Source organism: Cervus canadensis, chromosome 17 (assembly GCF_019320065.1).
Source record: "Cervus canadensis isolate Bull #8, Minnesota chromosome 17, ASM1932006v1, whole genome shotgun sequence".
NCBI classification, from domain to species: domain Eukaryota; kingdom Metazoa; phylum Chordata; class Mammalia; order Artiodactyla; family Cervidae; genus Cervus; species Cervus canadensis.
The window spans coordinates 8,643,793-8,657,195 of NC_057402.1; the positions used below are offsets into that span (position 1 = coordinate 8,643,793).

The following is a 13,403-nucleotide window of genomic DNA, read 5'->3' on the forward strand; positions in this document are numbered from 1 at the left end:
GACAGTAAAGAATCTGCCTGCACTGCAGGAGACCCAGGTTCAATCCCTGGGTCAGGAAGATTCCCTGGAGGAGGAAATGGCAACCACTTCATTATTCTTGCCTAGCAAATCCCATGGACAGAGGAGGCTGACTGGCTACAGTCCATGGGGTTGCAAGAGTCAAACAAGACTTACCGACTAAATAAGAACCACCACCTCGTTCCCTAATCCCCCACGCCCCAGCCCAACCTTGGAGGATCAGAAACTACCACCAGCAAGGCAGAAGAAGTGAGTAAGAGGAAACAAATCAAAGGTCCTTGATAGGATGGGAGGGGAGGAACTCTCCACTGGATACAAGTCTACACTTGCTTACACTTTGGAATGGCCTTTAGCCAACTCTTCTGTACCAGCTGGTATAGAATATGCCTGCAATGCAGGAGACCCTGGTTCAATTCCTGGGTCAGGAAGATCCCCTGGAGAAGGGAAAGGCTACCCACTCCAGTATTCTGGCCTGGAGAGTCCAGTCCATGGTGTCGTAAAGGGTCAGACACGACTGAGCGACTTTCACTTTCATAGCCAACCCTAGTATTACCCCTTTGATGGAGGATCTCAATTATATAAAAATGAAATGATTGTTTTTCTAACTGCTGCTGATGCTTTCATGCCTGGGTGGCAAGCTCCCTTAAAGACATCTCATTTCAAAACCTCATTTATGATTATTTGGCTGGAATGGCCTTCTTAAAGTATGAATAAACAGAGAAGCCATTTACTTATTATATAAGAGCTGCAGTGAGACCAGTCTGAAATTCCATCCCAGGGTAAGGAAAGAATGAGTACAGAGTTAAAGTTTAAAGGGACACTTTAATGCAATGCATGTGTTCAACAAACTGGTTAAAATTATCATGTGAGTGAGAAAATTTTTCTATTTATTTTTATTTCTTCCTGAATGAGTGAATCATTGGCCCAAGTTTTTCATCCATGTTTTCCTATTCAGGACTTAATGGTTTTCTTATTACTTTGACTGAGCATTTTATTAACTATTAACTGTTTGTCATATTTGGTAGCAAATATTTTTTCCTGATATGTCCTTTGCTGTTTAATTACAGTGTTTGATGCTTTACAAATACTTATGACTACACACAGTTTTTTAAAACTTAGGTAGTTCTTTCCCATCATTTTTTTTTTTTTAATCTTAAATCAACTCTGAATATTCATTGGAGGGACTGATGCTGAAGCTGAAGCTCCAATACTTTGGCCACCTGATACAAAGAGCTGATTCATTGGAAAATACTGATGCTGGGAAAGATTGAAGGCAGGAGAAGGGGGCAACAGAGGATGAGATAGTGATAGCATCACCAACTCAATGGACATGAATTTGAAAAAACTCCAACAGATAGTAGAGGACAGAGGAGCCTAAAGTGCTGCAGTCCACGAGGTTGAAAAGAGTCAAACACAACTTAGCAACTGAACAACAACACGAAGCAGTTTTTATAGCAAGGGAAAAAACCAACTGTTACAAGAATATCACAGAATGGTTACCTGCGTTCTGGTCCATGCTTTCCTTGATGCCCTCCAAGAGCTCCTGGGCATCTTCCACGTTATCCTCCTCTTCCTCCTCTTCACCTTCTTCTTCTCCTCCTTCCACTACATCCTTAGGTGTAATGATTGCCTCCTACATATCACAAAGATATTAAAATCAGAGGATGCCCTGCATTGATTGGCTGCTCATAAATCTTCTGGCTAACGATCCTGGAAAAGGCTGCTACCCAAACAGGGGAGGTACTCAAGGACAGGCATACAAAAGTGGTCAAGATGCTTTTATCTATGAAGACGGATGAGAGTCTTGTGGGTTTTTTTACTCTCTTTTAGAACAGCAATCTATTTCTGTGCTAATGCCAGAACTACTTAAGAATCAACACTTTCTCTACCCATGGACACCACCTAGTAAGCATCGTTGAGTTAGACATGACTTAGTGACTGAACAAAAACATATATCTGAAAAACACAAAAACATTAATTTGAAAAGATGCATGCACCTCAATCATAGCAGCATTATTTATGATTGCCAAGATAGGGAAGCAACCTAAGGTCTATCAACAGATAAATGGATAAAGAAGATGTGATATATATTTATATCACATGACAGAATACTACTCAGCCATGAAAAATAATGAAAATTTGCCTCTTGCAATAAATGGATGGACTTGGAGAGCATTATGCTAAGTGAAATAAATCAGACAGAGAAGAACAAATACTGTATGATATCACTTATATGTTGAATCTAAAAAATACAGCAAACTAATAAATATAACAAAAAAGAAACAGACTCACAGATACAGAGAATGAACTAGTGGTTACCAATGTGGAGAGGGAAATGGGGAGGGACTGTGTAAGGGTAGAAAATTAAGAGGTACAAACTATTATTTCTAAAATAAGATACAAGGATATACTATACAACACTGGGAGTATAGCGATGCTTTATAATAACTGTAAATGGAATATAATCTTTAAATATCGTAAATCACTATTGTTCATGTGTAAGTTATACACTATTGTAGATCAACTATACTATACAATTTTAAAATTGTACAACTATACAATTTTAGGAAGAATAACAATACCACCAGTCAACAGAGAGAATACAAGATATATTTTGAGCAACAACTGGAGACAGACAAAAGTTTAAGGGCCACCCATGAAAGATGCTTCCATCTTATGAAGGAAAACCCATTGGGATTCTGTATTTTCATAATAGGGGCTAACAACAAACTCCAGTTAAAATAACAAATCTCTTTGAAGGATGCCATGGAAGATCAGTGACTTCTTAATTATAAGACTAAGAAAAGGCATTTTTAAACTATTGAAATTCCCAATAAAGTTGCTAAAATTGTTACCAGTTTCGCTATGGCTTCAGAGATGACATCCTTCAATTTAATGTGGTGCAATTTATAGTATTTGGCTAAAACTTCGGCAATGCTGGATTTTCCCACCGCTGGAGGGCCGAGAATGCAAATCTTGATCGGCTAAAAGAGGAGAAAAGGGATCACACAGGGGCTCTGAATGATGTGTAGCTAAGCGGTGCTCTTTATTTAAAGGATCAGCCCTTTGAAATCTCAGGATTCTGCAGCCTGGTTCACTCCTTCGTCAAGAGCCCAGAGTCACTTTCTCTTGGTGTTTAATGAGCATCTGCTATGTGTCCTGATCTGGGCATGGGGGACAAGACACAGCAAACTGTGTTCAAGAGCACCCTAAAAGTACTTTAAAAAAAAAAGCCAAGTACTTGAGCATTACATACTACAATTTCACCTTTGCAGTGTTACCCCTGTAAAGACAGCAAAGAGAGAGAAGAGTTTCTAGTCTACTCTTGGAAGGTGCTTAATTTATTGCCTCCTGAACATTGTTTCTGGATTAAACTTGGCCTTGAATTATCTTTTCCTTTTTAAACCAGTTAATTTATTCTAGTTTTTTAAAAATACACCCATTAAAAAAACAATTTCCTCTGCTGAAAAACTTGCTTGAATGCTAAAGAAGCTCGCCACATTCATAACTGGTGAGCAAATGTTTATTTCTAACAGAAATAAAAATACCGGTGACAAATAAGTCATTTCTTTTGAAATGGTCCAAATGGTTGTGAAACTGAAGCTTGGTATTTTGCAAGGCAAATTTTCAACATTTTAAATTAAAAAAAAAAAAAACCACGCCAAAGAAAAATTTCCATGGGCAGAGTGTCCATGTGCTTAAAGCTTACATAATTTCATACACGGAGTGGATTATCATGATTACTACTGTCATTATTAGTACTGCTACAACTTTTGTTATTACTGTTTGTCAGGCAGTGAGGGGAGTGAGCAGAGCCCCTGCGGGGGCGCTGGGTAAGGTGTGATGGGCGGGAATGATCGCGTCAGCTCGGGGCAGGCTCTCTGGGTGATGGCGATGACCAGGGTGGTGGGCGTGGAGCGGGAAGGAGTCAGCAGAGCAACACTGGGGCTGAGTCTTGATGCAGAGCTGGGCTCCGAGGTGCACACGATGCCTTCACCCAGACGTGAGGGCCGGTGGTCCTCCGGGCAGGGCCACGTGCCGAGTGTCACCCACACACCAAGAGTGGGTCTGTCTCCTGGGGTAGGTATGCTCACCTTGTGTGCCGCATGCTAACTTGGCGTCTGACTCTTTGTGACCCTACGGACTGGAGCCTGCCAGGCTCCTCTGTCCGTGGGACTTTTTTAGGCAAGAATACTGGAGTGGGTCACCATTTCCTCCTCCAGGGTATCTTCCCAACGCAGGAATCGAGCCCATGTCTCCTGTGTCCGCTGCACTGAAGGTGGATTCTTTACCCTCTGAGTCATCAGGGAAGTCCCCTCATCAGGGTACAAAACAGGAACTGGTAGCTTACTCATTTATAATGGCAAGCAGGGCTGCCACTGGGCTCAGAACACTCCAAGGACACGTGTTTGGTATATTACCTCCCACGGCAGACACGTATAGAAAATAGTGTGATGAGCTTTGATCAGAGCGAGGAGAGTCAGATGAATGGCCTGTTGAGTGGCATTAGATCAAGGTGGCTGAGTGCCCCTCGCTCTGCACAGGGACGACTTTGCTTTGTTTTTGTTTTTTTTTTCCTTTTTTTTTTTTTTTTGACGACTTTGCTTTGTTAAAGGAGCAGGAATTGTGGGGGCCCTTGGCTTGATGCCACGAGCATGCCATTGCCTACATTGCCCTCGGGCATGTTTGCTGTTCTATGCTGCCATGCTGAGCAACGCCCCAGGGATGGACAGACTCAGTTTAATTTTTAGGTATGCTTACTCCTTCTATCACATTCTGTCCAGTTTTGCTAATCAGAAGCCACATGGTCTCTTTAAGGGGTCTTGTCCTATCTCCACTCTGACTTGGTGTTGTTCTAAGTTGACCCACAGATGACGACACTAGTCTAACCTCTTGAGTTGCTCTGTGCTTCAGGACAGTCTCCAAGGACAGCCATCCTGGGTGTCTCAGATGCTTAAAAGCATCATCGTTTCTTTTGCAAAGTGGTATGTCTTTTACTGAATCTCAACAAGGCATCCTTTTCAGGAGAGTATGGTTTTTAGGCTACAAAGGCAACCCTCTTGGCTTTTGTTCAGTATTTCCATGCACAATGGCAATTCAACTATGAGGGCACCTGTTACTCATAGACTGTAATTTTCAAACTGCTTTCTCCTGTCATATTCACTCTCATCTTTGGAAGGCCTCCCTGGGAGAAATCCAAAGATCTGGGCAAGTGTTGCGTTTACCTGACTTCAGAGATGGAGCTGTGGAGGCTCCACAGTTTGGCCACTCAAGCTAAGCTGGCATCTTAGCTAGTTTGAATCCCTGACCAGCTGTGTGACCTTGAAGAAACTGCTCCATCTCTGTGAACTTCGGTTTCCTCATCTGTATTATGGAGATAAGAATATCTATGGAAAGTTGTGATTGCTGAAACGATCAGCAGGGACTTGTCTGCTGATTCAGGGGTTAAGATTTCGCCTGCCAATGCAGGAGGCGCAGGTTCGATCCTTGGTTGGGGACCTGAGATCCCACATGCCTTGTGGCCAAAAAACCAAAATGTAAAACAGAAGCAATATTGTAGCAAATTCAGTAAAGACTTAAAAAATGACCCACAACAACAACAGAATCTTTTTTTAAAAAAATTAAAATGACCAGCAAATCCCCTGGCCAATCAGAAAAGATCAAAGTAATAATCAGACTTCCCCACCTCCTACCCACCCAAATGGATACCCAGATGAGACATGGACCAGTAAGGTACCTGACATTTTCCCTCAAAGAAACAGCTCTGTGACACTCAGTCTGGGGCTTACTATCATGTTTAGTTGTGTCAAGCATAATGCTCATCTGTGTCAACTTAAAAAATTTTTAATATTCGATTGGCAAGTTTCCGTAGAATATAGATGTAGATTGTTAGACCTGGACAACGGATTAGATTTGAAAAAGAACTTGAATTTAGAAATTCAGACATGTGAAAGAAAAGTACTTCCATTGGTGTAATTACACCAAAAGCCTCATGTACGTTGCTTTAATCAGAAGCTTGAACAGGAAGTGGTTATAGTTACCAGTAATCTTCTGCTTTGCTTGTACTCTTTGAGGATGCTGTTGATGTTTTCCACAAATCCGGCTTGGGCGAACCATCGAATGTTAAAATTCTCCTTCACAAAGAGTGCTTCCATCCTCAAATTGACCAGTAAGTGGTCAATATTCTCTTGCTGAGGGAGAAAAGGACGTCAAAGATTTGTCTCTCTCCTCCCACCATGGGACAGTTATAACAAACCCAAATCACCAAAGTTATTGAAGAAAAATATGGACACATTCACTAAACATGAATGTCAAAGAAGACAGCTCTAAGTTTTGATACTTTGGCCACCTGATGGGAAGAGCTGACTCACTGGGAAAGACCCTGATGTTGGCAAAGATTGAAGGCAAAAGGAGAAGAGGATGGCAGAGGATGAGATGGTTAGACAGCATCGCTGACTCAAGTGGACATGAAATAGAGCAAACTCTGGAAGACAGTGAAGGACAGAGAAGCCTGGCATGCTGCAGTCCATGCGGTCGCAGAGAGCTGGACACGACTTGGCGACTGGATGACAAGTTTTGACAGAGCACCTGCTGTGAGACCCTGTGACCCCAAAGTCTCCCCACACTGGCTGTCTTGTGACGGGCGGTGTCCTGCCTTGTACAGTTACACAGAGAGTAGGGAGGCTTCCTTGGTGGTCCAGTGGTTAAGGCCCTGTGGTTCTACTGCAGGAGGCACGGGTTTGGCCATGCAATGTGGCCCCCCCCCCAAAAAAAAAGAGATACTAGAATTCTGAGTGAAAGATTTCTTCCTTCTTTAAAAAAAAAAAGTTGTTTTTTTTTTTTAAATTCTACCTATTTTTTGAGTAGTGCAATCTCATGGTTCAAAATCCAAAAGAATAAAAAGTACAGGGGAAACATATACACCCTACTATATATAAAGTAGATAACCAACAAGGACCTAGTGTATCATACAGAGAGCTCGACTCAATATTTTGTAATAACCTACAGGGGAAAAGAACCTGAAGAAAACAGATACATGTATATATACTGAATCACTTTGTTGTACACCTGAAATGAACACCACAGTGGAAATCAACTATACTCAACACTTAAAAAAAGTAGAGGGGAAAAGTACCCCTCTTTGGCCCCAATCACCACCCACACAGTTCTACTTCTCAGAAGCAAGCAAAGATATCAGTCCTTTTAGAAACATGTCCCAGTGAACGGTTTTGCTAGACTTTATTCATTAAACAAAAACAAAAACAAAAAAGATTATATCCTAAAACAAGCTGGAGGAATGCACTGCATGGCTAAAACTGTACTTTCTTGTGGTAATGAAATCAGAAATTCAGCCTCCTCTTTGAATTTTACAAAGACGCCAAAGAGAACAGCATCCAATGTTTGTATAGCATTTTACACATTAGACAGCTTTCAAATATATTTTCTGACCATGATCTCTGAAGGATTTTCAGAGAAAAGGAAAAAAAAAAAAAAGGAAAAAACAAAACCTAACAAAACAGGCTCACAGAAGAGAAGAAGATAGGTTAGAATGTCCACTGTGCCTTAGGAGCTGAAATGAAAGTGCAAGCCAGATCTTCTGACTCCAGATCCCTCAAGAAGCAATGCCTTTAGGAAAAGAGTAGGAAAAAAAAAAACAAAATACAAAAAACTCTCATATACTAACTGTTAAGTCCTTGGTTAGGAAAGCATTTTCCTTGGGTATTTTCTGGATTTTCCCAGGGCCAGTACTTTTACTGATGCACTGTTAGAGAAAAACAGAAATATTATTTTGGTTGACCTGTAAGATTTTAATATAAAATTTCTCAAATAAATATAAACATAACTGAATACAAAAAAAAAAAAAAAATCTGCAAAGCAACGGGGGAGAGCCCTGAGGACATGCACTGTTTATTTGTTCCACACAGAACAAAGGATCATCACTGCAGGCAGATGATGGGCACAGAGATGAATAAAGCCCGATCCCTGCCCTCGGGGAGCTCCCAATCTGAAAAGGGAGAGACAGACGGGTACTCAGATGCTGGTGTGTGATGTCTGATGTTAGGAATATGGAAAAGCGGTGCTGGGGCTGCAGGGGAGGTGGGATGGAGGTAGGGAGGGTGCAGAGGGAGATGTCCAAGGTGAATCTTTATTTACTTATTTTGGCCGCACCTTTCAGCATGCGGTAGGCTTCCCAGGAGGCTCAGTGGTAAAGAACCCACCTGTCAATGCAGGTGATGCAGGAGACATGGGTTCCATCCCTGGGTCGGGAAGATCCCCTGGAGCAGGAAATGGCAGCCCACTCCAGTGTTCTTCCCTGGAGAACCCCGTGGACAGAGGAGCCTGGAGGGCTGCAGTCCATGGGGTCGCACAGAGCTGGACACGACTAAGCGACTGAGCACACAGGCACTCGGCAGGAAGTTCTTCCACCGTCAGGGATCGAACCTGCACCTCCTGCGGCGGGAGCTCGAGTCCCAGCCACTGGACCACCACGGAAGCCCCTGAGCTGAGCCGTAAAGATGAGGAGGGGTCAGTTCCCTGGCAGTTCAGGGGTTAGGATTTCACACTCTGATCGCAGAGGGCCCAGCTTCGGTCTCTGGTCAGGGAACTAAGATCGCACATGGTGCTCTGTGTGGGACCCTCCTCCCAAAAAAAGATGAGTAGGGGGTGGCCTGGGGAGGGGCAAGGGAAGGCCGCACTGGCTGAGCCAGCTGGGCCACAAGGTGACCTTTAGCCAGAGCAGCCTGGACAGGAGAGGAGACCTTCAAAGATCCAGAGGTCCTGCATGCTGCCAGTAGGTTTGGAGAACTTGACCACTGTCGGTACTCTGGGGCACAGGTCACAGGCAGCTTCTAGTACTCTGGTGTGTGACTTGTGTCTGAACAGTGGTCTTTTCTGCTCTTTTCTGTGCAGATACTGGAGAGAGACTATTGTGGTTGTAACTTCCCAGCATACATATACTGCAGATACAAATAGCAGGCTTCGGTTTTGTTGTTGTTATACAGACCCCGTGGACTGTAGCCTGCCAGGCTCCTCTGTCCATGGGATTTCCCAGGCAAGAACACTGGAGTGGGTTGCCATTTCCTTCTCCAGGGGCTCTTCCTGATGCAGGGATCGAACCCGAGTCTCCTGCATTGGCAGGAGGATTCTTTACCACTGAGCCACCAGGAAAGCCCAAGCTTGGGTTGAAGGATGTTCTATTTTAGGCTCCACCCCACTCTGCACCTAGTCTTGTAAGCACCCCTGATTCCGCCTTGAGGGGCTTGGGTAAAAGGATTTAAGAGATGCCATCCAAGCCGGGATGACACAGCAGTACCTTGACAAAGTCTTCCAGGGTGTGAACTGACTCGTCCACAGCCACCAGGTAGTGGAGCTTCGGCACGTGGTCTATGATGTTCTGGATCACTCTGTACCCCAGGGAACACCATCCCCGAGGAGATAAACACAGGAGATGTTCATTTATGTAAACAGGATTCACCGACTGCTACCCCCTTGGGCCAGGGGCTTTGATGATTTAGTGGATTATCTCACTTCATTTTCCAATGAGGTCAAGGTTGGAATGATGGTGCCCAAGCTACAGAGGAGGAAGCTGGTGAAGAGTTAAGTGACATTTCTCGGGCTGAAGAGTTACTGGGAAGGTAGAAGGGCCAGGATTGGAAACCAGATCCATCTGCTTACAAGAGTAGCTGAGCCCTGTCAGGACTTGCGTCGATGAAGTCCATTCACCCAGTAGCTCATTGAAGTCTCATGACAGAGCTTTGGGGAAGGTCTTTCACAAAGTAAGACAGGAATTCACAGAAGCTATGACTCCTTAAGTCACATAGCACGGAGTGGCTTAGATTTCCCACCCTGGATTATTAATGAATGATGGCCAACATTTCTGAGGGCTTAAGGCCATCAACCCTGTGCTGTGGGCTACCCCAGGTTTTACCCTCACTGAATTCTCACAACAATCAAGTAAGCTATTATCATCCCCATCTCACAAATGAGAAAATCAGACCCAGAGAGGTTAAGCACCTTCCCCAAATTCACACAGCTACTGAGAGGCAGAGCAGGGATTTGCACACAGATGAAAAACAATTCCAGAGAAACATCAGTGAATAGAAGATTGTCACTAGACTGTCGATTCTACCTCTATCGTAGCTCTCTTTCTAGTCAAATGGAAATAAAACAAATGCACCTGTCTAAATCTCTGTTTCATATTTGTTTTATATTAATTTCACAGAACATTTCCTCTTTTAGCTTCTTCCTTTGTTAAATATTTGACAATCTTCAAGAAATTAGCAGGGGAAAGATTCTACCGAAAGGGGCCCTGAGTTCTTGTGTAATGGGAATAATTTAATTAATTTAATAGTGTAAGATGCTTTCACATCTTTAAAACCTGATAACGTGGTAATGTACAGTTTCTGCAGAAAAGAAGAGTCTGTCTCAGCCTCACCGTGTTCAGTGTTAATGTTGCCTGTAGCAGATTGAGGTTTTGAGCAGAGTCCGAAGCTTAGGGACTCCTTCTTTGAGAACAATAATAAAGATTAAGTTTAGGGCTGTGGAAGGGACCCACGCAGGGGAAGGGTCCTGAAGTTTAAGTCTCATTGTTTCCCAGCAAATCTGAAAATCTGCCTGGGATCGGAACTAATTTACTAGTGGAGAGAAAGGGAGGGGATCGAGAAACCAGAAAGGAGGAATTTTGTAGCAGTGCAGTGGTTAGGGCTCCACGCGTTCACTGCAGGGGACATGGGTTCTATCCCTGGTCAGGGAACTAAGTTCCCACTAGCCACATGGCCAAATTTAAAAAACAGAGAGAGAGAAAGAAAAAGAAACCAGAAAGACTCTCAGAGAGGCACTTCTCCCTCCTGTGGGGTAAGCCAAGGGGATAACAGAATGAAGCTCTTGGAACTCGAAATGCAGAAGTGATGAACTGCAAATAAAGGGAACCCCATCCCTTACCTAGTGTCTAAGTCAGCATGTGCAAAGAAGGGTAAGGGGACCTGGGGATACTCTGTGAGTCTGAAAAACACTGGAAGATGTGCAATTCTGCTCCTAGGGTGAACTTGAACTTGAACTTGGTGGGGAACTCTTAGATGACAGACACTATTTCATCAGACACTATTTCAGTAATATTTCACTATTTCATCAGACGACACTATTTCAAAGTGGAGCTGATAAAAGTACCTTCTACTTAGGGTTGTTGTGAAGAAGAAATACAATAATACACGTGAGGATCTTAGCACTTGGTAAGAAACAAACGTGTCAGTCAGTTAATTCCAGAGCAGTCACATGGCTGGGAGAACACTTACCCTGCTAGATCAAGGATGTGAATGGCTGGAATGACATTTGTTCCATCTCCAAACACTGGTAATGCAGGGACTTCACCCAACCAAGCTAGCTAAAATAAAGAAAAGCAAAAGCAGTTTCCCCCAGTTCCATATGCCTGACTATTACAGCTCACAAAGACAGCCATAGTCGGAGACATCCAAAAAGATCTTTCTATCTGATGAAGTAATCACCTTAAGATGTTTTATAAATCAGTTCTGATGAGATTTAATTAATCAAATCCTATTAAGAGAAGTAAAGTGCAACCTCAGGGCTGAAATACTTTTCATTAGCTGTCTTTAGTAGTCATCTGCCTGTTATCTACATAGAGAGAACATACTGCAGTATGCACAATGTCTTTAATTTTCATTTTTATGAGAATTAAAATTTCAAAGTACCCCCACTGGTTGGGGGTTATTATCATCAGTTTGTAGATGAAATGCTTAGTGGATAAAGTACCTTCCAGGAATTAGACTTCTGATAAGACTTTTACACTGAATTTGAACCATGATCTTCACAGAGTCCAAATCCTTGTCTTTTCCCTTCATTAAACATTTCAGTAAATAAATAGATAGTCTGGGTACTGTTTAACTATCCTGAGTGGAAGAGGTAGGGGTGGGGGCCGCAGTAGGTCGCTGGATATTTTGGACTTGGGAAAAACCATTTAAGGACTTTAAGGAGGGAAGTGAAATGACTGGATTTGCTTTAGGATCCCCTGGAGAAAGGAATGGCACCCCACCCCAGTATTCTTACTTGGAGAATCCCATGGACAGAGGAGCCTGGTGGGCTACAGTCCATGGGGTCGCAAAGAGTTGGACATCACTGAGTGACCAACACTTCCACTTTCACTTTCTTGTGAAGGGATGATGGGAAGTAAGACTTTCAGTGGAGAGACGTATGCCTTGACAGGTGAGGACGAGAGAGGGTTTCGCCCAGTCGGTGGATGGGGAGTTGGGAGTGTTGGGTTGAAGAAAGGGAGATTCTGGGGAGGTTGTCTCTATGGGGCTTGGGGAACTTGTGATGGATGAGAAAGAGGGAAGACTTGGGCTTTGGTTGGTGTAGCTGGGTGCAAGGTGGCCCAGTTTTCTGATATGGGACCTGGGGAAGAGCTGCAGATTTGGAAGTAATCATAGATACAGTTTGGATTTGTGAAACATCCAAGTTGAAATGCTGGACCTGCAGAGAGAGAACTAAGGAGAGGGAGTTTCACTGGACACTGATGTTTGAGTCACTGGCACCAGTCATGGGATTGAACAGCCCAACCCCGGGAAAGATTTTCTTTCTAATGAAAAATAAATAAATTAGAAAAATAAATATTTAGAAATTTGCCATCTTAAAAAAAATCCTTATAGTTATAGAAAAGTCATACCTTAAAAAAAGCATGCAAGATGCCTCCTTCCATTCCATACTGAAGTCCAGCAGCCACTACATAAGTGGTGAATTTTCTGACCTATTAGATAAAATACAAAAAAAAATGTATTATTATAAATCACAGTGAATCAGATTATTTTAGTGATTTTTTTTTAAATGAGCAGTTTAGTAAATCTCATCACCTCTTCCAAAAACTCCTAACATATTGTGTGTGCCTGGCCTCTTCTTGTTAATCCTTCAGCTAATTAGAGCATGCTCATTGGTGTCTGAAGTACAATTATCACTACAGACACCCCCCACCCTGTCACCACTGAGATTTGATCTGGGGAGGCTGGATGTTGGTAAGTTGAAGAGAGACTCGTGAAATGAAGATGGAACCCAAGTAGGGATGGGAACACCCCACCACCACCACCAGTATGAAGGAACTGGGGTCTCTGAGTGAACTTTGTGAAAAGTGAAAGCTGTTCAGTCCCATCTGACTCTTTGCGAGTCTGTATAGTCCATGGAATTCTCCAGGCCAGAATACTGGAGTAGGTAGCTTTTCCCTTCTCCAGGGGATCTTCCCAACCCAGGGATCGAACCCAGGTCTCCCGCATTGCAGGCGGATTCTTTACCAGCTGAGCCACCAGGGAAGCCCAAGAATACTGGAGTGGGTAGCCTATCCCTTCTCCAGCAGATCTTCCCGACCCAGGAATGCAACCAGGGTC

The 13,403-nt window shown here is 43.2% G+C and overlaps 1 protein-coding gene across 1 annotated transcript in view; it reads right to left on the reverse strand.

Annotated features, from left to right (window-relative positions):
* The window catches only part of AK7 (adenylate kinase 7), a 61,538-nt gene that overhangs the window by 15,260 nt on the left and 32,875 nt on the right, over nt 1–13,403 (reverse strand). Inside the window, exons 6-12 of the mRNA XM_043434577.1 lie at nt 12,695–12,775; nt 11,310–11,398; nt 9,332–9,422; nt 7,703–7,780; nt 6,060–6,209; nt 2,874–3,002; nt 1,519–1,651 (exon numbers count right to left, since the gene is read on the reverse strand). Coding sequence (XP_043290512.1) covers nt 1,519–1,651; nt 2,874–3,002; nt 6,060–6,209; nt 7,703–7,780; nt 9,332–9,422; nt 11,310–11,398; nt 12,695–12,775 — 751 coding nt within the window. The remainder of the gene's footprint in view (nt 1–1,518; nt 1,652–2,873; nt 3,003–6,059; nt 6,210–7,702; nt 7,781–9,331; nt 9,423–11,309; nt 11,399–12,694; nt 12,776–13,403) is intronic.